This window comes from Triturus cristatus, chromosome 7, assembly GCF_964204655.1.
Source record: "Triturus cristatus chromosome 7, aTriCri1.1, whole genome shotgun sequence".
NCBI lineage: Eukaryota > Metazoa > Chordata > Amphibia > Caudata > Salamandridae > Triturus > Triturus cristatus.
In genome coordinates, this window is record NC_140590.1 from 1,180,964,280 (window position 1) to 1,180,988,186 (window position 23,907).

At 44.2% G+C, this 23,907-nt stretch overlaps 1 protein-coding gene and 1 long non-coding RNA gene across 11 annotated transcripts in view; one reads left to right on the plus strand and one right to left on the minus strand.

Annotated features, from left to right (window-relative positions):
• LOC146811397 (uncharacterized) overlaps positions 1 to 23,907 on the plus strand; it is a 482,239-nt gene that overhangs the window by 319,171 nt on the left and 139,161 nt on the right. The window lies entirely within an intron of this gene.
• On the minus strand, positions 3,396 to 4,301 carry LOC146811398 (taste receptor type 2 member 3-like). The gene has a single exon (XM_085620379.1). It carries the CDS (start codon positions 4,299 to 4,301, stop codon positions 3,396 to 3,398), a length of 906 nt encoding a protein of 301 aa, XP_085476505.1.

The following is a 23,907-nucleotide window of genomic DNA, read 5'->3' on the forward strand; positions in this document are numbered from 1 at the left end:
ATCATAAGTAGCTCAGAGGGTTAATGTGACTGCTGCAAAGAACGTGTACCATCCAGATCACAGAACTGAGTGTGAGTGAACTGTGAGTAGTGCTATAAAAAAATGAAATATTTGTCAGAGAGAGGCTATGGAGAGATGAGGTGCACTGCTGGAGAGGGTTAGTAAGGGAATTGAAGAAGGAGTTCATGGTGTGGCACCAAAAAAGAAAGTCGCAATGGCACCACCAGCGCTGAAGCCGGCCCTACTTCTGGCATCTGTGTGTTTGACCTACAGGTCATAAGAGTGATTTCAGGCAGCCTTACTAAGTGCCACATCCCTCAGCCGCCAATACGTTGATGAGCGTCTCTGCCATTAAATAAGGGATGTTTGTCAGTATATCGTATACAAATATTTGGTCTGATATAAATATTGTTTCCTAGATATTTTTTTACCAAACCATCATTCCATTGGAAGTAGATGTTCTAATATCGACTCCGACTGGGAACATTTTTGTAAAGCATGTTAAGGACACAATATTTATGTCCGACATAAGTGTTATACTGATATCCTGGTACCACACGCTCCAGGTAAGGATGCCTAATGTTGTTTGCGTTGCCCAGACATGCTTCATAAATAAAGAGGAAGTTACTGGGAAGTTTAATTAAAGGCATAAACAGGTGTATAAGGCTATATAGGTAGTCGAAGAGGAGCTGAGATCCATTCTCAGACCGGATTTGACTTTTAACTCTTAAAACAAAATTTTGATTTTACAAGATTATGCAAATTTGTGTACACGGTGTAGTCCTCATCAGGAAAAGCATGTGCTACGAAAACAACCTCAGACTAAGGTAAAATGCTGCATGTGGCTGCCCATTTGCCTATAGAGGAGCAGCAGGGCAGGACTTCAGGACTGAGGTCCATTGCTTCTGGCGTGCTTCAGTCCTGGCAGTAATATTAATTAAAAAAAACTACCTGACGCCACCGGCCGCCACCCGCGTCACGTCTCGTGTGCTGGCCTCTGCCTGGGTCCCAGCAGCCCCTGGGACAGACTCTCATACAATCCCTGTGCTGCAGGGATTGGTCTGTCAGGCTGAAAAAACACCCTGCTCAGACGAGGAAGTCTGTCGGGGTTTCTCCAGCCGATGCTCAATGCAGAAAAGGAAAAAACCTAAGTGCGCATGTGTGTTTTGTTCGGCAGGCCAAACACACATGAGCAATTAGGGAGTGCACAAGCACTTCTCCCCCACCCGCCCATGCCCCGCCCCTCCATGCACAAGCTGGCAAACAAAAAATAAAAAAATGCTAGAGCATCGTATTATTTTTCGTTTGCTGGCTCTGAGCCAGGCAGTGGGGCGACACTCCTCCACCATTGCAGAGGAGGTGCCACTGTCTACAGAGCTCCACCGTGATGCTGGAGCGCTCTTCAGGCTGAGGGTACTGCATCAGTGTAACATGAGTAAACTCACGGCGATTCTGAAATGGCCATACATCACAGTAGGAACAATTGTCGCAAATGAGCCATGCATGACATGCAGGAGTGCTGGGGTGTGGGATGTAGCTGGTGTTGCATTTATAAGCACACTGTTTAAACATGTTACTAAAGCATGGTGTGGTTGCGCACTGGTATGCATTTATAGTAACCCCGGGCAGGGACCTCCGCTCTGCCCGCGGAGTGTGCGGAGATTTGCCTACTCCGCGTTCCGCCGAGCACGTGGAGTAGTCAAATCTCCACACACTCCGCGGCGGAGCAGAGTTGGCAGCCCCCACCTCCCACCCCCCATAATAACAATAGCTTAAAACTGAAATAAAACTACTTTTAAAGTCAATAAAAACCACTTACTTACGTCCCCTGGCTGCTCTCCTCCTCTTCATCACCATCTCTAAGGAAACTGCACAAGCATAATAGGGGGGGTGGGAGGCGGGTGGCATAGCGGTGCTCCGCGTAGTTCCACGGAGTCTGTTCTCAACTCCATGGTCCTTCGCGTAGCCCCACTGCGCCCAGGGCTAATTTATAGGCAGCACATTTTTTTATTGAATCACTAACTTTGCACATTTGTTTTACTGATCAAACTATGTAGTGCACAAATGATAATGTGTAGAAAGTGGCATTTTAGCGAATGTTTATTTGCGCATCACCAAGTAAAGTGCCTTGCTTTGTTTTGATCTTATAAAAATCTTAATTTCTAACACTCTTCGAAATTAAAAAAACGTTCCAATTGTGCTTTCCTAACTGTTTGTTTAGTTGGTATTGTTTTTACAGTTCGTTTATAGGTAGTTAACATTTTTTGCGTGTTAAAATGAACAACATGCTCCAGCCTTTCCTTTCTTTTCCTTTCACACAAGCATGACAGTCAAATAGTTCATTTTACAAAATTCTCTCATTTTACAGTAAGAGAAAGAAAAGTGAACACCAGTCCCCATGGTAAAAGCATTGGTAGCAATGTCAGAAGGCTAGACTGATATTTGATCTGTCTTGGAAAGTACAGCAAATGTGACAAGATAAAAACAAAATTTAAAGTCATCTTTAATGCTCATTCACCTTCGGAACTCCAGTGTGGTTATTTTGCTCCCTGCTTCCAGCGCCTATGGAGATGCATGTGGGACCAAGCACTAATATAGCTGGAGGTGCTGCATGGTAGAGTGAGGGGTTATGTGCAAGTGTCAGTAGTAAGGGTCATGGTAATCCAGGATTGAGGTTGTGATAAAACGGGGCCAATTAACAAATGCCAAACATGTCCAGTGCTTCTGAGTTCAGAACATTAGACTGCCTTCATTCTTCAAACTATAGAGCTACACACGTGATCAGGGCATCCAGAGTCTTCTGTGGACCTCAGCCCAATAACAGATAAACTGGTTGTATCTACTTACTCAGCCTTCCTAAAACCATACAGAGACGTTTTAAGGCATGGGCACGGTGGGCTCCGGCCTGGGCCCTAGCCTTTCAGAGGGCTCCCTGATAGAGCCAGCTATGTTCTGCAGAGAGTCGTGCCCTGATGACTTTGAATAATGTTTGAACAGATTGTTGTAAATAACTTTTTTCTATCATTTATTTTTAATGTGTGAGAGCCTATTACAGACATTTTGCAGACAAAACGTGTTTATGTTCCATGCAACATCAATATAAAGTTTGCTTTAGATCAAAACAGGACGTCACATGTGAGAAATGGGAGGGCGTGACAGAGAATATTTGAAGTAAATTACTACGCTGCTGCTGTTACAATACTGAAAACACATATCACTGTCCCTGAATATCAGATGCGCGCACACATTTATAATTTGACCAAAGAGGGCATGAAAGAGCTGAAACTGGATCATAAAATCAAAGCTGTTTCGAACAAGCGCCCCCAAAATACATGTGGCCCAAGGCCCCCAAAATCCTTAGAAGGTCCCTGAAACCATACAGGAGAATATCCACTCTAGCCACCACTCCTGTATTGGAGCATCCGATGGAATTCCCGCTTCAGCTTGGCATTTCCCTGGATCAAGATGGCAGCTTGCATAGTGGGGTAGATGTAAATGACGGACATGCACACCATGACCCAGCCTTTTCCTGGTGGCAAAGTATCAAAGGCGATGCCGATGTTGGCCAGGTGGAAGCAGGCATAGAGGAACAGGAGACCGCTGATGGTCCTCGCTGCCCCTGAAAGTGCTTCCACATGGGGCAGACTAATACTGCCAGCACTCTGCCTCATGCGATAAGCATGCCTACCAAGGGACAGGAGGACAAGTACAATTGAAACGACCCCACTGGTAAGAGGCAGAACAGCATCAAGAATCCCTTGAACCAGACCGTAGGGCATGCTACAAATGAGTCTCAATCCAAAGTACTCAGTGCTGTTGAGTGTTGCATTTGGAGGGAATGCTACGGAAATGTACCAGAAGGCAGGCAGGCTTACCACCAGTGAACCAGCAGTCGACATAACGAGCATGAAGGACACCCATATGGTGAGTCTCCGCTTCATCCAGGAGAGAAGAGGATGGTTGAGCGGGACGATCTTCACGCAGTAGAAGAGACACATGGTGGCAGTAAGCCAAGAGCTGGAAGTAAACAACAAGCTGAAAAGGAAAAAGGAAACTCGGTACATGTTTGTGATGTAGTAGAGACTTGGCGAATGAAAAGACATTGCACTGTCTACCACTCTCGTGCACAGGAAGGCGATGCTGTTCAGAGCAACAGTTGTAATGATGAGATCTATGTGGTTCAGCCTCCCACCTCGCAGCCGGTCCACCACATTCACAGCCACAATGAACGCATTGGCAACAAGTCCAGTAGAGTAGATTAACCCCTGGAGCAGGAGTAAGGTTTTACTAAAAGACAGCATCCTTGCTCTATCGCCGACACAACAAAACACCATACAGACTGGGGATTGTGTTTGGAGTGAGCACTAGACCTCAGTGCTGGTCTCCCGATGGCTTTTGAAGTCAAAGAACGCTTCAGATTTTGCATGGATGTAAATTCAAGAGGACTCCATCACATGTTCAAACATGCAAATTGTTCCTCCTTAGGTGATGATGGAAATTGAGCCTATTCTATTGAGCTCTTTTTAGGTTTGAGTACAGACAACTATAGCTGTCTGTCAAGGCTCTTGTGAGCTTTGGTGTTCCAGGCGAAGGCTGGATCAGTGCACTCCGTTACAGTGAAGAAACAGTTCACCAGTGTAGATGTAAACCTACACTGGGCACAGAGCATTCGAGAAAGGAAGATGGCTGGTTGAAGCCACCAGTCCATCTTTCAGGACGGAGATTCTTCTGCAGACACATGCAGTGAGTGCCTTTACCATCTGCAGGGGGATCTCTAGGGGTTCTGACTCTTTCTTCTCCCCTTTCAAAGCAGATTTCTGGGGGTGTGGTGACTGTGCACCACCTCTTCCTTGCAAACAATCATTGTACCTCCTGATGATCCCTTTCGCCCTTCGCCCATGTCTGTAACTCGGCATAGGATCTGAGACAAAGTGCTTTTTTATATGCACTAAATTGTGCCACCATACAAGTTTGATTATACTTGTGCACCAGCACAATCAGTATTACAGACTCACTCTGAACAAACTTCTTCGGCCCCTTCTATGAGCCCATAGTGCCTATGGGCAAAAGAAAGATGTGCAACTGTCTGCTGCAATGCTTTTCACTTATTGTAATGCAGCTTCAGGAGACTGGTCATCTGTCCCAGCTTCACCCACCTATTGGTGTGAGAAATTGGGTTGGTGGTTGAGAGCCCTTATCAAGCAACAGCCACAATCCCTGTCAGGGTGAACCACAAAAGTCACCAAATTAACATGTGCTTAACCCTCTGGTAGTCTGGCAAGCAATTAGTCTGGCTTAACATAGAGGCAATGTGTAAAGAAAAATCCTGCACTAATTTAGAAAAATAGAGTACATTTTAATAAAAAATCCAATTAGTGGAACTGGAGTCATTAATTTTTAAAACTTAAAGTAAAAACTAGCCCCTAAAGGATCAAAGAGCCAAGTCTATGGACAATTGATGAGTCTGAAAGACCCTCTGTAAAAAAGTTATCTCTGATATTTCCCTTGCCATTAGTAGTAGATGATCTGACAGGATTAGATGATTTGGTTAGTTGAGGTGATTGAGAAGGAGATTATGGATGTTCAGAACGATTTTTGCCATTTAAAGAAGGCCCGGAAACCATATTTGTAGCGGCCAAAAGGGAGTTATGATTACTATGGCGGACAATTCTATTCTGACTGTAGCAGACATTAAGAAATTATGGGAAATGAAGAGGAAGTGTAAGGGAGACCCACGTTCCACAGCTGTAGAAAACATCTGTTGCCAGAGCTGAAAGAGCTAGGCTCCAGCTATAAAAAAGAGGAATTGGGTTGTTGACTTTGGAGGTGAACAGACCTACAGAGAAAGGACACTGAAGAGATTGTTCTTCTTGGAAAAAAGGAGGTCGCAGTTTTCAGTTGCTGTAATCTTTAAGAAGATTGGAATTCCAGTCTGCTGTTTTGTTGAGGTGAACGAGAAGACACTCCACCATCACTGAAATCTGATGAGCATGACAAAATTCCCAAAACTGTTTGGCTAGGTTAGACAATATTTTCATCAGAGTACCTCCCAAAGTTATTGAGGAATAGGACTGCAGTAAAATTGTCCATTAAAAGAATTACTGAACAGGCATAATGTTTTATGAATCTTTGTTCTGAAAAACCTGCACGAAGTTATAAACAATATATGTTCAGACAGGACTTCTTTGTGGAACATGCCTCGCCATGCACACCAGTCGATGCCCCCTGTCTATACCACAGATTGGGGGGGGGGGTTGCTTTGTTCGATCCCCAGTAGAGAGCAATGTCCCTCAATCACCAGCAGGCCCGTAGCTACCAGTTTTCTAATGGTGCGTCAGCCTCCCCACACATCCAGTAATCACTACAGCACCATTTTTGGATTGGGTATGATGGGCCTACCCAAAATATGAGACAGGGTCGAATGTATTTGGGACCAATACTTTTGGATTACTGGCACTCACAGACCGTATGGTAGAAGGTGCCAGGCTTGGCCCTATATCTCAGACAAGGAGGATTTAGACCACCTTTCTTATTTGCCAGTTTAGTTGAGCTATTCCACACACGGTGTAAATATCTCAACTTAATTATCTTCATTCTCGTGGACACTGCAAGAACTCTTCGGGCTATGTTCGCCCCCATCCACTCTTCCTCCACCAGGAAACCAACGTCCTGTGCCCATTTGTCTCATAGTTTCAATTGGGGGGGGGGGGGGGGGGGTGAGGAGTTTTATTGACCAATGTGTGGTGTAATTGATATATACTCTTTGCATTGCAGTTAGCGTAATCCAACCACCTGTAAGGAGCTCTCCCATGTGCTGTCCAGCCTAATAAATCAGAAGCTTTTGCTTGGATCAATTAATATATGTATACCAAAATTGAAAAGAGTGCGTTTCAGAACTCATAAGCTTATGTAAGGCAAAAAATGGTTGAATTTAAAAAACGTGTATAATTCTGATATTGATTAATAAATAATGTAGCCTTGGGGAGACTTATTACTAACATTATTTCCTTGGTGCAAGGGGCACAGCAGCTATGGCTGTTATGTATAACCCATGAGTTTGCTTTTTACATTACTGCTGGCAACCCTGACTGATGCACTGACATGTTTACATGCTGGTAAACTTGCAAAGTGTGGTCCTTATTGAAATCTTGTTTCATGTGATCACTATTACAAAACTGATAATATTAATAGCTTAGCATGCTTTTCATTGAAGATAAGTAGCTCTTATTGCAGAAAAGCTTAAAGACCCCTGCTCTATGGGGCTAAACTCAGGGAGAGTGTCCGCATCTAGGGCATTGCACAGTTGGAAATACCTCTAAAATTGGGATCTATGCATATCATAGGTCTGCGTGAAATGCAAGAATGGCTTTATATAATCTCCAGACCAATTTTGAAATGTTGAAGTCGTCTCAGGATTGAAAACACTCCAAACCAACAGAATGGCTAAGCCTGCCTGTTGTGCCACAATGGTGTTTCAGCAGTCAGGACTTTCTCCCACTTAACTAACTCAATGCTTGGTACCAGCACCATAGTGATTTCACGTGGCTGAATGAACTCTGTGTAGCCTACTGCGGTATAATAAATTGAGCACCTGAGTATTTTTCAATAGTATTTAATTCCAAGGAGACACAAGGGTCTTGACGGTAGAAATGTAGCCAGCTGTAGATGGGCAACATCTAGCTAGCCCAGTAGTACAATGTAATGTCCACTACAATCCCAAACTACCATCCTTTGGGCCAGAAAACACTTAGACGATGAGGCGTACATGTTTACCCATTCATAAAAATCTCATAATTGCCGACTGCAAGGAGCTGAAGAAAGACATTGGAATATCATAAGGGAAGTTTTGAAGGACATATAACAGGACACGGAGGGAATCATTTTAAACATTGTGGCACTGCTGGCAATGCCAAGAGGGAGGGCTTGCCTACCTCCATGCCCTGCTTATCACAAGAAATTAGAGAAGTAATGTTCATGTCCCTTGCCCTCTGTTTATTCCTGGAGATGCGATAAATAGAGGCCTTGTTGAGGTTATGTGGTATACTGACATGAGTATGATCTTCCGAGACCTCTGCATAAATAGATTTAGTCTAGTTAATAGTAAAACCTAAGACCTCCCCAAAAATTATTAGCATTTGCATCAGTCTGGGAATAGAAAGTTTCTGTGTCACAAACATAAAGAAGACCATCATCGGCATATAGTTGTGCATCCCTCCTGATCCATTTGGGCAGTAGCTCGATTGGGTAAAAAGGAGGGGCGATAGCAGGCAACCCAGTCTAGCACCACATTCAATTGCAAAGTGAGCAGACAGTGCTCCATTGACTCTTACTCATGCCCAGGGATCCTCGTACCAAACTTGTGCATACCACCTAAAGAGGGGACTGATATTCATATGTTTAAAGAGATGCACTATAAAGGGCCAATGGACAGAATTGAAGGCATTTTTGAAGTCCAGTAAAAACAGTGCTCGGCACTCCCTGGCCTTATCAGAACATGTTAGAGCATTATAAAGTCTCTTTAGGGAAATAACGTGTACCACTCCCCAGACGTGAAGCCATTTTGATTGTGTTGGATCACATCTCGTATCACCTCTAATGATCCATTTGCCAAGAGCTTGGCCAGTATATTGGCTTCAGTATTTATCAAGGAGACTGGCTGATAAAAACTACTTTCCTGGGGAGAATCAATTCCCGGTTGAATGCTGAATAATCTCCATTCGGAAGTAATGATACAAACTATTTGGATTGATGGAGATTGATTTACGGATGTACATTTTTGTTCTTCTTTTCGACTACAAATATGTTGTTTGAAAAACCGTGTGGCTGGAAAACATTTTGGGCCAGATTTACTACGTTCTCACAAAGCGCAGTGCAGAAGCTGTTAGTACTGTGCTGTGTGAGAAGGAGAGAGTAGGAGAGTGCCAACTTTATTGAAATATGGCACTCTCCTCCCCTCTCCCTAGAATCGGTGCTGAAATCAGCAGCCGTGCGCCACAGAGACACCTTTGCGCCATGGTGCAAGGGTGTCTCCGTGAGTCTAGCATAGGGTTTGTACTGAAAGGGTACCCTTCCAATACAAAATACCATGCATAGACTGACTTCAACCCTTTTCCGACTTTGTATATGTGCTGTACAGTGCAGCACATGTACAAAGTCAGAAAAGGAAGGAGAAAGGAAAGCATTTGTCCTTCCTTGCACCTACTTTGAAAGTGCGCAGTTTTCTGATGCTAAATCCGGTCTACTTTGTTTAGCAAATTGGGCTTAGCATCAGAAACCTTGGTTGGTTGCATTGGAACGTCCATGCACCACCTAAGGTACGCCTCCTTGGCGCCAAGTAATGCAAAGCAGCGCTATGCACTGCTTTGCGTTACTTTCATGTTATTTCCAGCACTAAACAAGTTTAGCACTGGAAAGTAAATTGGAAAAAAAGATTTTGCGTAACACCTTTTGTCTTTATAGCCCATTTTAACCATAAATCTTTAATTTCTTGGTGAATTAACTTGTGATCTGTCTGGGACAAGTGAAAAGAGCTTGGGAGTAGGAATCGTAATGCATGAAAAAATAATTTTTTTCAATAGCCCATGACAGTTTGAAGAACAGTCTTAGCGTTGGAAGCGGCAGCTCTGGCTTGGCCACTGTGGAATAGGTTCTGGAAATCTTTACTTCTTTGAAGATGCAAGCACAGTCTGTTGAATTTTAAAAAAAAACTGTCAGAATGGCCTCCGCTTCTGTCTGTCCTTCCAAAAACCTTCTGACCTAAAGCTTTGCGGAGAGAAATCTGTCCTCTGTCAAATGATGGGAAGGCAGTAACATATTTTGATATTTCGTTAACAATTATTACCCAAAAAGCAGACCTTGTGCTGAAGGGCCAATTCAGAAGCTGTAAGTTCTGGTAATTTTGAGTCTATCTTTATCAACAGTCCTTTGCATCTTTCTACGGTAATCACAGAATTTGAATTTCTAATTAATAGCTTATGCACTAAGTCCAATTAAAAACATCACTGGGATCAATCTTACCTTTATCTTCCTTGGCTAACTCCACCATTTTGAACATTTTTGATATAGGACCCATAGTATCCAACAATTTGTCTTGACAAGACGGACATGTACAGTCAATCCCTTTCTTGTGATCCTTAGTATATTTTGAAAGAAATTAGGATTCGTAGTTGAAATAACTACAACTTGATCGGGACCCACCGTATTACTCAAAGATTGTCCAGTGGTGTTCTAAAATTAGTTCTGATATAATTCGTCAGATGTGGTAGTGTAGACCAAATATGTGGAAATGGGATGGTAAAGTAACTTGGAATCAAAAAAGGGCGCTCCTAGCAAGGTGTAAAATATCAAAGGGAATCTGTGAATTAGGTTTTTCAGTTGTTAAGATGGAGAAATTAGCAATTTTGTATTTCTTGCGTCGAAACAAATTCAAATCTGATTAATCGCATTCGAATTTTAAAAGTCAGACGACTGGTCATGTGAGATCTTATCCTGTTGTCTTTTTCTTAAATGTGTATCGGCTGTCTCCATATTGGAGGCTCGTGAATCAGGTTGAGTACGTGAATTGTCAGAAGATGTAATACTTCCATCCCTTGCACTGAGTCAGCATTATTTGTTACGGAATTCATATTCTCAAAGTGTTCAGTTTTGAAGGGTTTCTGAATATGTCATTTATGAGCTGGTTTAGTAGAAAATTCCACAACGCAAGCATCCTTATCCATTTTTATAAGTCTGCAACCTGTGAAAGTCCTGCTGCCACCAGCAGGCTGGGTCTCACATAAGCCTTGATTTTTTTTTTTTTTCCCCCCCAATATCTTTTTCTAAAATCTCGGATTTGCTGATTCCTCTGCAGGATCCTCAATACCATTTTTGTTGAATTGCCAGTAAAAGACTCCTGAGAGGTAACCATATCAATTTCCAAATCACTTAAATCTGCATTAATAGCAGTAGTGCTCAATATGTATTAAATTTGTAATTCCTTTAATAAAAATATCTCTACCCAGTAAGTACGGATATCCTCTCTCTGAACAAAAGGGCGTGGTTCTTTCCCTTAAAAAACAGAAAGAAATATGAAAAAGCTGTCTGACAGGCCTCTTATCAGAGACAATCGGAGGCACTTCTGGGCTCAGTTTCCAGACCGCATTGAAGAGCAAAAAAATAGCTCCGACTGACAGTGATCAGGTTTGTTGACTCAAGGATCAACAGGTGAAAGCTGGGAGGCTTTTAGGGAAATTGTCTGAGGTGATGTGAGCACTAAAGCGTGTCGGTCCCTGCGACGCTCACACTCGTTCTGAAGAAACAAAGCGGTGCAAAAGTCAGCGCGCTTTGTAGAACGAAGCATTCTAGGTGCTATATGGCACTCTCATTGGATGGCTTTGTTGGGTTATCACATATCTGCTCATATTCGGATGTTTCCACCTGCTTGTTATTTAGGCACTGGACCAATAAGGGATACCCACAATGTTGGTCCTTGGACAGGTCCAAAAAGATCTTGTCTTAGGAAGTTTTGTAGTTTCTCCTCAACCTGTTTTTTTATGCTGAAAGAAATGGGACAGAAATGTTGTGTGACCAGTTTGATGGTTTCATTTATGTTGAGTTTAATTTTTTTTTATAGTTTGCTGATGCCTTGAAATAAAGGAGGAACACCTGTCTGACTCCACATAGTGGATTTAGGGTGTAGAAGGTTTCTCCTCTGATAATTCTGAGAAACATCAATCCAAATGGTGAGTTTTCTTTTCTGCACAGTTAGTCTAAGGAATAGGCTATAAAGACATTGTATTACTATACTTCTGAAGGGGCAGTTATGAAAATATTTCCAGGATGTGATGGGACTTCCTTCCAATCAAAAGTTCGATAAACAGGAGTGGAATTATGCCTATTACACAATAGGTGTATGCTTGGTCTAAACTCATACTTTTGACAGGCAGTTAAATAGAGTACTCCATTTGGAACGGCCTTCCATATCTTCCTAACATTATATGAAGCACATTCTTCACTTATACCTGCCACATGCTTTCATTTGTTCATTTTGAGAAATTCAAGCAAATTCTCAGCTATAACGTCTACCTGAGAATATTCTTAATGAGTACATGAAAATAAAATACACAGATCTAGCAGTCTCTGGTATTAGGCAGCAGAGGTATCCCTCAAGCTAGACAGTTCTTACTGGCAGAAAGCGCAGAGCTACCTATTCAAATCAGAGACCGGTTCAGACAGTAGATTTATCTATTAGGTTACAATGATCGTAAAGTCTTGTGCCAGAGACAGTAGTCGTACATAGTAATAATAATAACATACAAGCTATTAATATAGATAATAAAATTATTTACATTAGTCTTGAAATTCATTTACATTAGTCTTGAAATAACCACAAGGCAGTCAGTACTCGCACTCTGATTAAAAAAACATAAATTGACATAATATCGGTAATAAGTGTTCGTATCTCATCCTGAAGTATCTCTTGAAATATGTGCTTTGAATACATTTTAGAAATATGCTCCTTATTAGCCAAAATGCCAGCTCACTATTTTCTGAAAGGGTGCTAATTTTCTCCAAGAATATCAACTTATTTTCGACAAATCTATTTTTCTGAATCAAAAGCTAGGATTTAAAAACATATGTTTATGTGCAGAGAAAGAGTTAAAGGGTTAACTACTGGGCCTCCTCCCCATGTGGTTACAACTCCAGTTACAGCAATTCCATCAGTAGGGATTCTGTCTTCAATCCCCGCCATCAGACATTGCCTGACCTCAAGATGGCAGCCCCCGCTTATGTGCGGTCTAGTTTTGCCTTTTCCTTTCAATATGACCCCTGCAGTCCTCAAAATCCTAGTAGCTTCTCTGATCCGCCACTTGATTTCTCATCGCAGCATCCTGCCTCAGTTTCTGGCCCTGTAAGTTAAACATCTGCTGCATCACCGTCTGACAGTCTTCTTTGCAGTGACTCTTGGTCTTCTGCTTTTGAGCTCTGGCCCAAGTCATTTTATGATGTTTTTGATTGCTTCATAATTGCTTTCATCAGCTTTGAATTTAGATTCTTTATATATATATATATATATGCAGTGCAGCAATAAAGCATATTATTCTATGCAATTTCATATTAAACCTCATTCCCATGCTTCTTATTACTTAGCAGTAGGATACATTTTAGGCAATATGTTGCACACTTGCAGAGATTATCTCATCAGCTTTACAGCTGATCAAAATTACATTGAGTAAAAGTAGTACCTCTTGGATGATTTTTTAGAAAGAAATATTTGTGGTAGTGTAAGATGTTTTGTTCTTTTAGCGGTTTTAAAAGCTGTAAGCGTATATAAAACCCATAACCTGGGCTCAAAGTTAGAGTGAAAAGAACACAGACTTAGAGAGTCAGAGAAGGTGAGTGGTTGTCTCCAACATAAGAAAGAAGAAGGAAAGAGAGTGGCCTTTTCTGAGGAGGAGAGAAGCCAGCCTGCAGACGAAGGGCACTTTCCATGTTTATAATACAATTCTCTGAGGAGTTGCAGGGCAATTCTTTGAAAATAATGCCAACTATTGTTTTACTAAAGTTTTCGGGCTCACAGCACAGATGTGATAAAGAGGTATTCGTGCGGAAGCAGATTCCATGCCAATATAAGCAGAACGCCATTTCCTGTGGGTTTGCCCAGAGTTACTGATGCCGCAGAGATTCAGAGACTGGTAGCCTAACAGGCCACTGTCAATAACAGCACAATGGAGGCTGGTGATACCCTTACACCACTATTCAGTACCATTATTCTGTTGAGCCACATAAGTGAATGTGTCCCTCCGGTCCCTTTGTGAACGATTCATGATTCACAACTATTGCCCACAAGTTCTGGTTGTGCCGAATCCTCTTGGTATGTATCTGACTTTAACAAATTAGCTTTCCACCCTTAGGAGCAATGCAAGGGAATTTTGCGGGGTGATGTCCAGCTATCTTGTACATAGTCACCCGGCTAGTCAAGGTACTCCTTTTAGCAAGTCTGAGGCTTCTAGTCGATAAGTAAAGGAGGAGCAGTTCTGTGAGGTAATTTGGGGTTCGACTATTGAGCACCTAGGCAGAGGTATTGAAGGTTGTGTTTGCTGCTCCTGGGAGCCAATGGAGGGATTTAATTGCCTGTGTCGTGTGATGTAAAAACATTTTCAGACCACTAGACAAAGACCCTTTCCTCAATTCAGAACTAGAATACAGAAATGCATTTTAACTTTTTGCATTTCTTCCTTCTCTTTTTCTACCTTTTTGTATCAACTATAGCGTGGCTCACACAAATGTGAAACACATCATCTATTACAAAATCAACGATAAGTACATGAATTTCATTTTTAGCCCACCGTGATTTTCTACGCTCCAAAGATACTCATTTTCAAAAAGTATAACATTTTACCTGGGATCCTGAGCAGAAAAATAACACACATTTATTCACAACCTTTATTGAAAAAACACAACCCATGTAATCGTTTTGCTAAAAACAAGTGCTAATAAAGTGACATAACATGATGTGTGCCACAGATAACACAGTAGATTGCGTGTGCCCTGATGACTTCCAAGATACATTTTTGTAAACCGTTTCGATCGATAACGCACGACTTCAGAATGTTAATAAATGGCAATTTCTAAGAGGAACAAAGACAAGGTGCTAACGCCAGAAAACATTATAGGAGTAGCTACTTTTAAAATAACAGCACTGAAAGTGATGAAATAGCAGAGGTTGCAACGTTTTCCATGGTATTTACAGGTAGAAGTGAAGAGACTGCATGAAATATGGACATTATAAAAGTACCGAAAATTGCTCCACCATAAATATCTCCCTACAATGATCTCAATTTTAAATACCTAAATCCAACCAAACTCTCTTTTCCCCGACAGCTCTGAGTGAATTAACTATTCTTAATTAATAATTATTCTTAGTCCGTTAATTAATGATTTAACTATGCTTAGGGTAAAGTGTTGGATACTGGATGTTGCAAAAACATTCTGCAGTCTTTTACCTACTATTATCGCTGAATTTTTGAGTCTATATTTTACTAATCTATATGTTCGAGGCATATGAGCTGCAGATTACACACTGTGCATAGATCGCCGTCTGGTGTTGGGCCCGGATGTTTGCACTTGTTTTTGTCCTGGAAAGTCTTTGGAAGTCACAAGGTATGTGACTCCTCCTTTGGATCATAGTGCTCATGGGCTTCGGCTCCATCCTCAGATTGTTTTTTTCCGCCATCGGGCTCGTATGTGTTCTCGCGTTCCAGCTCGGAACCGTTAACGGTCTCTCTTCAACGCGCAATCCTTCCCATCTCGACGGTATTGTTTTGATCGCGTTTCCAACCACACGCGCCCTTCCACTCGAAGTCTTCGATTCCGGTCGTCGACTAAGGCCTTCGGGCCTACCAGGGCCTCATCTCCTGCTCATGGAAAGGACGCCATTTAAAAAGTGTCCTCCATGTGGGTCGAAGTTTCCCCACACCGACCTACATGAGGTGTGCAACCTCTGCCTCTCACCGGAGCACGAGGCCAGGGACTGTCCAGCTTGTGCCTCCTTCCGCTCCAAAAAGACCATCCGGGACCGACCAGCTCGAAGAACAATGGCACGCTCGTCATCTTCGATCCCCGACGACATCTTTCAAGAGGGCGTCGATGTTCCGGAGTAGGGTCGAGTCGAGGAAGCCATCGTCAGCGTCTCCGAAGCAGACGATTCAGACGTCGAAGACATCACTCCAGCTCAAAGGGCCGTGAGTACAGACCCCGACCCATCCACTCCCTCCACACGGTCGAAAAAGGCTTCGGTACCACCTCCACCTTCGGGCCCAGGTGTACGCCGAGACACTGCTTACCATACCCCGCCTTCGGACCTGGTAAAGACGCCCGGAAAGCTTTTAGGCGACTCAGGCTCGAGTCAGCCTACCCTCAGTACTGACAAGTCATCTTCGGCACCGAACAAAAAGGCGTCTTCGACATCATCCACGCCGACCGCTGCTCCCACATCGAAGCACTCGGTGTGGAAGGTCCGCACCAGCTCTTCGGCACAGACAACACCCTCGGAGCCGACTAAAGGCCACCCACCGAAAGGACCCGATACTTCCATACCGAAAACCTTGGAACCGAAAAAACAGCACCCGGTTCCGACTCCCAAAGACACTTCAAAACCACACGAATCCAAGCCTAGAACCGCTACCGAGGCGACGCCCAAAAAACTTACGGCACCGAAGCCCTCAGCACCGACGGATCTGTCTCCCACAGAGGAACTATTTCGACCAGATCCCACTCAAGACTCTCATGAAGGATCCTAAGACTGGTCATTTAATGCTCAGTATCAAAAAAAGACCACTACACATGCCTGCGCCTGGTCCACCACCAAAGAAGAGAGACTTTGCCACCTCTCCATTAAGGCTTCCTTCTCCTCTTCCTCCTCCTCCTCTCCCACCACACCTCTCTCCCACACCATCACCTACCCCAATAGATGATGATAACACATCAGACGATGCAGAAGGAGGTGCGGATGATCAACCCCTTGGTGACCCTACCCCTACTGCTACTGGCTCCCCTGACCCCTGGGATGATTATAGTGTCCCAGTTGTCCCTTACACCCCACAAGATGATATTTACCCCTCCAGGCCTCCCCCCTCCCCCCCCCAGAGGACAATATTGGGTTCAACCAGCTCCTTCAACGAGCTGCCCAATAGCCCAATACCACGGGGTGGCCTTGCATACAGAACCAGTAGAGAAGGATTTCCTTATGGATACCTTTGACACCACACAAAGGTCCACCGCAAAACTGCCCATGCTTAAAGGGGTCATTAAGCACGCAACAGAAACATTTAAAGACCCAGTCAGGGCTCGGGTCATTAACCCAAGAATAGAGAAGAAATATAAAGCCGCCCCTACTGACCCAGTGTACATTAAGGGCCCCGCACCACTTGACTCCTTAGTAGTCTCTAACACCAGGAAGAGGGCAAATTTCCAAACGTCAGGTGACGCACCACCACCAGACAAGGCATCCAAACTCCCAGACGCCTCTGGCAAATGCAGAGCGTCACAGGCAGCAAATATTTGGCGCATTGCTAACACTCAAGTGCTCCTAGCCAGATATGACAGGGCACATTATGACGAACTTGAGTCGATAATGCAGCACCTCCCTGGCAAATACAAAAACAGGGCCAGTGAACTAATCCATGAGGGTAAGACCATCACCAATACCTCCATTCGCTGTGCCCTAGATGCAGCAAACACCGCCTCAAGGGCAATCAACACCAGTGTCTTTTTGCGCAGGCATGCCTGGTTATGGATATCGGATTTTAAACCAGAAGTACAGAGTTCTATACTCAATCAACCTTTTGATGAGCAACACTTATTTGGGCCCAACGTAGATGTATCCCTCGAAAAAATGAAAAAGGATACAGACACCGCCAAATCTATGGGAGCCTTGCAGTCGCAAGCTCCCAGACGAGCCTTTCGTCGCTCATCCTTCAGAAGCACCCATTGAGGCTACTCCTCGGATAGCCCTTCCACCTCTTACAAAGTTCCCACACAATCTACCTTTGCTAGAGGTTACCAAAGGGGTGGTTACAGGGAGAATAACAGCAAAGGCAGAGGCAAAAATAACGACTCCCGCTCTGCCTCCACACCTACCCCATGACTTCCCTCCACTTCCCCCAGACTATTCCACTCCAGTCGGGGGAAGACTCCACCATTTTATCTCTGCCTGGATAAACATCACTTCAGACAGGTGGGTCCACGAAATAATTAAATCAGGCTACTGTCTCGAACTAACATCTACCCCCCAAACATCCCACCCAAACACCGTCCAATGTCATAAGAACATCTGTCACTTTTAAAGCAGGAGGTAATCACCCTCCTACAAAAGAGTGCAATAGAACCAGTTCCCCTGCACCAACAAAACAAGGGAGTCTACTCCCTCTATTTCCTCATACCAAAAAAGGACGGATCTCTAAGACCTATCTCAGACCTCTAAACATATACATACATTCAGACCATTTCCACATGGTCAAACTTCAGCAGGTCCTCCCTCTGCTTTCCCAGGGTGACTTCCTTGCTACTCTAGACCTCAAGGACGCCTATTTCCACATTCCTATTCACAACGCTCACAGAAAATATCTAAGATTCGTAGTGGATGGTCAGCACTATCAATTCAAGGTGCTCCCATTCGGAGTCACCATAGCATCAAGAGTGTTCACCAAGTGCCTAGCAGTAGTGGCAGCACATCTAAGAAGACAAAACATACATGTCTTCCCATACCTAGACGACTGGCTCATAACAGCCAAGTCGTACAATCAGTGTGTACAACACACTCACGCCACTATTCAACAACTTCACGACCTGGGATTCACAATAAATCACGCCAAGTCCCAGCTCCAACTGTCCCACACGCAACAATACCTCGGTGCCACAATAGACACCTCAAGAGCGCTCGCCTATCCCAGTCCAGCCAGGATAGCAAGCATCCAAGCTCTTCTCACCAGATTCCAACTGCAACACTCTCTTCCAGCTCGAGTGTTCATGCAACTCATAGGAATGATGGCCTCTTGCATATTCATAGTGCCTCATCCTAGATTCCAGATGCATCCTCTCCAAGAGTGCTTAGCATGCCAATGGAACCAGGCTCAAGGTCAGCTAACAGATCTGTTGTTGGTAGACGGTCGTACCCATCGCTCTCTGCAGTGGTGGAACCCCAAGAACCTTTCCAAAGGGCGACCGTTCCTCGAGCCTGTTCCTCAAATAGTCATGACTGCGGACGCATCGCTCTCCGGCTGGGGAGCTCACCTACTACATCACACCATGCAGAGCAGGTGGACACCTCAACAAAAACTACACCATCAACCATTTGGAGTTACTAGCCATCTTCTTAGCCCTTATAGCATTTCAAAAACCTATATCAGGCAAGACTGTCTTAGTCCGCACCGACAACATGACAGCCATGTATTACATCCAGAAACAAGGAGGGACACACTCTCTGTAGCTCTCTCAACTTGCACAGAGCATATGGAGGTGGGCTATACCTAGGAACATTTTTCTCCTAGCCCAACATGTCCCAGGAGTCAAACACAATTGCCGACCTCTTGAGTCGTCAAACAGAACAAATCCACGAGTGGGAACTTCATCCACAAGTTCTTCAACCGTTTTTTCAGACTTTGGGGCAACCACAGATAGACCTCTTCGCAACCCAAGAAAACGCCAAATGCCCAAACTTCGCAACCAGGTATCCTCACCCATTGTCCAAAGGCAATGCGATATGGATGAACTGGTCAGGCAGATTTGCGTATGCTTTTCCGCCACTCCCACTCATTCCACTAGTGGTGCGCAAACTACAGCAACACTCATTAAAGCTCATCCTAGTTGCTCCAACTTGGGCCAGACAGCCATGGTACACCACACTGCTGGAACTCTCAGTAGTTCCGCACCAAAAACTACACCTCTCTCCACACCTCTTAACCCAGAACCATGGAGAGATCCAACACCCAGACCCAGCTCAGCTCAACCTAGCGATCTAGCTCCTGAAATCCTAGAATTCGGTTACCTCAATCTTCCTGCTGACTGTATGAACGTCATCAAAGAAGCTAGACGGCCTACCACTAGAGCATGCTATGCAGCCAAATGGAAAAGATTTGTGGTATACTGCCATAACAATAACACTAATCCCCTAGATGCGTCTATCCAACACATCATAGGCTACTTACTACACCTCCAAAGATGCAACCTAGCCTATACCTCCATCAGATTGCATCTGGCTGCCATAGCAGCATATCTACAAAATAGACAACACCTCTCACTTTTCAGAGTACCTGCCATAAAGGCCTTTATGGAAGGACTCAAAAGAATAATTCCCCCCCAGAGTACCAACTTCCCCTTTGTGGAATTTGAACATTGTTCTCACAAGACTAATGGGGCCTCCATTTGAACCTCTACATAAATGTGAGCTACAATTCTGAACATGGAAAACTGCTTTCCTCATAGCCATTAGTTCTCTACGAAGAGTTAGTGAACTACAAGCACTAACCATTCTAGAACCCTTTCTCCAGATGCATCTTAATAAAGTTGTTCTCCGGACCAATCCTCAATTCCTCCCTAAAGTCATTTCTCCCTTCCACCTCAATCAATCTGTAGAGCTGCCTGTATTCTTCTCGCAGACACAAACAGTTGCAGAAAGAGCTCTTCGCACCTTAGATGTCAAAAGAGCACTACTATACTACATAGAGAGAACAAAACCCTTTCGTAAGACCAAACAATTATTCGTGTCTTTCTCACCACCACACAAAGGCAACCCCATATCAAAATCTGGGATAGCTAGGTGGATTGTCATATGCATACAGATTTGTTACCATAAAGCAAAATGTACATTATCTGTTACTCCTATAGCCCACTCTACATGAAAGATGGGGGCTTCAATGGCATTTTTAGGAAACATTCCTTTAGATGATATCTGCAGAGCAGCTACATGGTCTAGACCACACACATTCACTAAACACCACTGTGTTGATGTGCAAACTAAACAGGCTAGTGTGGGCCAGGCTGTACTCAAAACACTATTTCAAACTACTGCAACAGATACTGGTGGTCGCCGCTAGGGGTGGGTACTGCTTTACAATCTATGCACAGTGTGTAATCTGTAGCTCATATGCCTCGAACGGAATATGCTACTTACCAGTATGCATCTGTTTTTGGCATGTAGAGCTGCAGATCTACACACGCCCCCCGCCTCCCCTGCTACCTTTATCTGTTCCAGTATTATCTTACTTAGATACACCACACATGGGCTTCTTTCCTGTTTCTTACTAAGCTCCATCATTTCCCTGCTGGCGAAAAACAATCTGAGGATGGAACCGACTATGATCCAAAGGAGGAGTCGCATACCTTGTGACTTCCAAAGACTTTCCAGGACAAAAACAAGTGCAAACATCAGGGCCCAACACCAGATGGCGATCTATGCAGAGTGTGTAGATCTGCAGCTCTACATGCCAAGAAGAGATGCATACTGGTAAGTAGCATATTCCTTTCTGTCTGTTTTCACATACTACATAAATAATTAACCCTAGCAACCCGTAAATGATGTCATGATTGTGTTTTACGGATAAGAATATAGAATGAAGAATTTGGATATCATTCCGTGAAAGGTTATTGGGCCTCAACTGAGGACATGGAAACATATCTTAAAGATCGTTAGAAGGGTTTAGGGTAAGGGATGCAGGTGGAGAATCCCCAAGTGTGTTATTGCATGCATGGTTTATTTAAAACGAGTTGAATCCTATCTGAGGCCGGAGGTGATTGGCTTTCACAAAGAAAACACTGTTTCCTGTTTTAAAAGCCACCGCATGCACAATCATGGGAACATTTGTGGCCGATTCCGATGTCGGACTGACCTGAGTCTGTCCGACATCGGTCAGGAATCGTGACCGAATGACCTACTGTCGTTGGTTACGGCCCTGCAAGTACTATGCGACAGAACCCTGTTCGGTCGCACTCGTATGTTTCACAATGGAAGCATGCATTCTGAGCGGAATGCATGCCCGCATTGTGAAATGTAGGGGTGCAGTTCATCCCTGCACCCTGTGGCCGGCACTCCAAGGTGCCTGCCACCGGGTGCAGGGATCGAGGGGCACCATAGGTGCCCCCATCCCATTTGGCGGCATCACACCAATGGGGGCCCTACTGGGGGCTCCCAAAGACAGTTTCCGACTGCCTTTTCGTGCCGGAAACACCAGCACAAAAAGGCAGTGGAAAACTGACATCGTACTCCCTTGGTCGTAAAGAGGTGGACAGGGGAGTACTGAAGGATTTCCGGACGGCGGACGGGCTGAGCCCGTCGTAAGCCATCTGGAAATCCGAGTCGGATTCCTTTCCTACAGAGCCCATCGGAATGGCTCGGTTGGAAAGGAATCTGTCCGGCACGTTGTGGAAATATGGATTTTTCTGGTCAGTTATGTCCCCTATCTTGGACCCCAACGTTCTATGTGCATGTTACAAGTACATGTATGTTCCCTCCGGTTCCAGTTATGAAGACGCAAATACATGTGCATCCACCGTTAACATGTCCTCTTTCAGATCCGCCATGAATGGGCCGGATATTCCATTCCTAAGTACGAAAGGCCACCGCCTTTATATGGTTCACTTATGCCATTTTACAGTTCAGACGAGTAGGCCCTGATTCTGTCATCAAGCTTTTCTTGCTTTCTGTCTCTGAAGCTCCAGTCCGAGCCTGCATCTGTGACCATGAACTTTGTCTCATCCTCTGCGCGGCTCACAGTGCCTGACATCAGCTTGCTGCCTGCCAAGAACTGTATTTCACCTTCGAAATTATCTGCTCCGTTCCCTATCCAATGCATTCCTGTCTAGTAGTTTAAGTAAACATTCTGCCAGCTACCGAGCAGAGGCCCGGCTTCTCTGTCTTTATACAAGTAATTCATAGCCCTATTACCATGGAAGACTTCTGCCCTCGCATCTAGTGTAGACACTTAGACGCTTGTACACGCACTAACAGTCAGTATAGTCAGTATAGAATAAGATTCTACTCCAAGAAGGCCTCTCTTTTGGATAACATAGTTCTTTAAACATAGGATGTTAGATATGATTTGGGATTAGGTTGACTTGACCCTCTAGACATCTGTCGCCACATGTAGAGCTAAATGTCAAGTCCCCTTCACCCCCTAGCTGCACGTCAATCACACGTCATGCTGCTGCGCGCGCATTTCTGCCAAGTATTTCTGCTGACATTGCGAAATTCTCTCATGGAACCACCCCATTATGACATCATGCCTGATGACGTTCCTTTGTTACGCCCAATCACGCCCATTTTTCATTACGCATGTACAATGTTATCTTCCTTATCAATTGTTACGCCTCTCGCATTTGCTTCACTGTAATGCCTATTGTATAAAAGTAATTAATTATCAATAATGTATGTACTTCACTTCCTGAGCCTCCGTGGTGATGGAACATGGAGTCCACGATTTCGAAATCGTCCATTGGAATAAAGCCCGTTCCTAACCTCTAATACCACGGATTCTGCCTCTTATTTATTGAGCTATTCTTTATTATGTTCTGTATCAAATTAAGTCCCGGTAATTAAATTATTTACCACATAAATGGCGCCCGAACAGGGACACTTTCTCATCTCACGCGCCGGCGGTGCGTTGCAGGCCCGGTCTCCTGCCACAGCTGGACGGACAACAACGCGTACCGGCAGGATTTCCTGTATCTCCCTCCGGTCAAGCGGGGGCGACTGAGGCTGCGATCAACACCCAGACAAGGCGGTGAGAAGTGCGAAGTATCCCGACCAGAGCCTAGCTGAGAGAGCAAGATCCGAGGTATACAGAGGCCCACCAGGTTTCCGATGTCCCGACGTGTCCGAAGTTTTCGAGTCAAGTCCAGTCCAGTCCGGTCCAGTTCAGTTCAGTTCCGTTCCGAGGCCTTCCGTTCCGAGCTACCCGGTGAGTACCATTACTGGGGAGGCGTTCTGGCGTGCACATAAGTTGTGCCGGTCCAGACGGGTTTGGGTACACAAATCCGGTCTGCACTGTTTCAGCAGTGTATCTGTACTGTTTAGCAGTATATCTAGTATATCAAGTATATATATTCAGAATAATTTCCGTTAATGTCGAGAAATATGTTTTATGATTAAGTTTTCTTAGATCGTCATCATCATCGCTGCTCATTTAAATATTAAATGTTAAATGTATTAATACGTCCTGCATATTGTGGTGTGAATGACTGTTCATTATTGTGTTTTATTGTATTAAGTTTGTTCAAGATCAAGTATCAATATGCCGCTCTTTTCGAAACTAAGACAGATCACAACTAGAAAAGGGGTACTCGAAGAAGCTGTTCCCATTCCTCCTAGGGACACTCCAGGGTACTTCATGTATCATAAACACGGCCTAGACGCTATATTATTTCTTGATCTAT

Coding starts and splice junctions, on each gene's coding strand:
- LOC146811398 (XM_085620379.1), bottom strand. CDS start 4,301: ATGCTGTCTTTTAGTAAAACCTTACTCCTGCTCCAGGGGTTAATCTAC.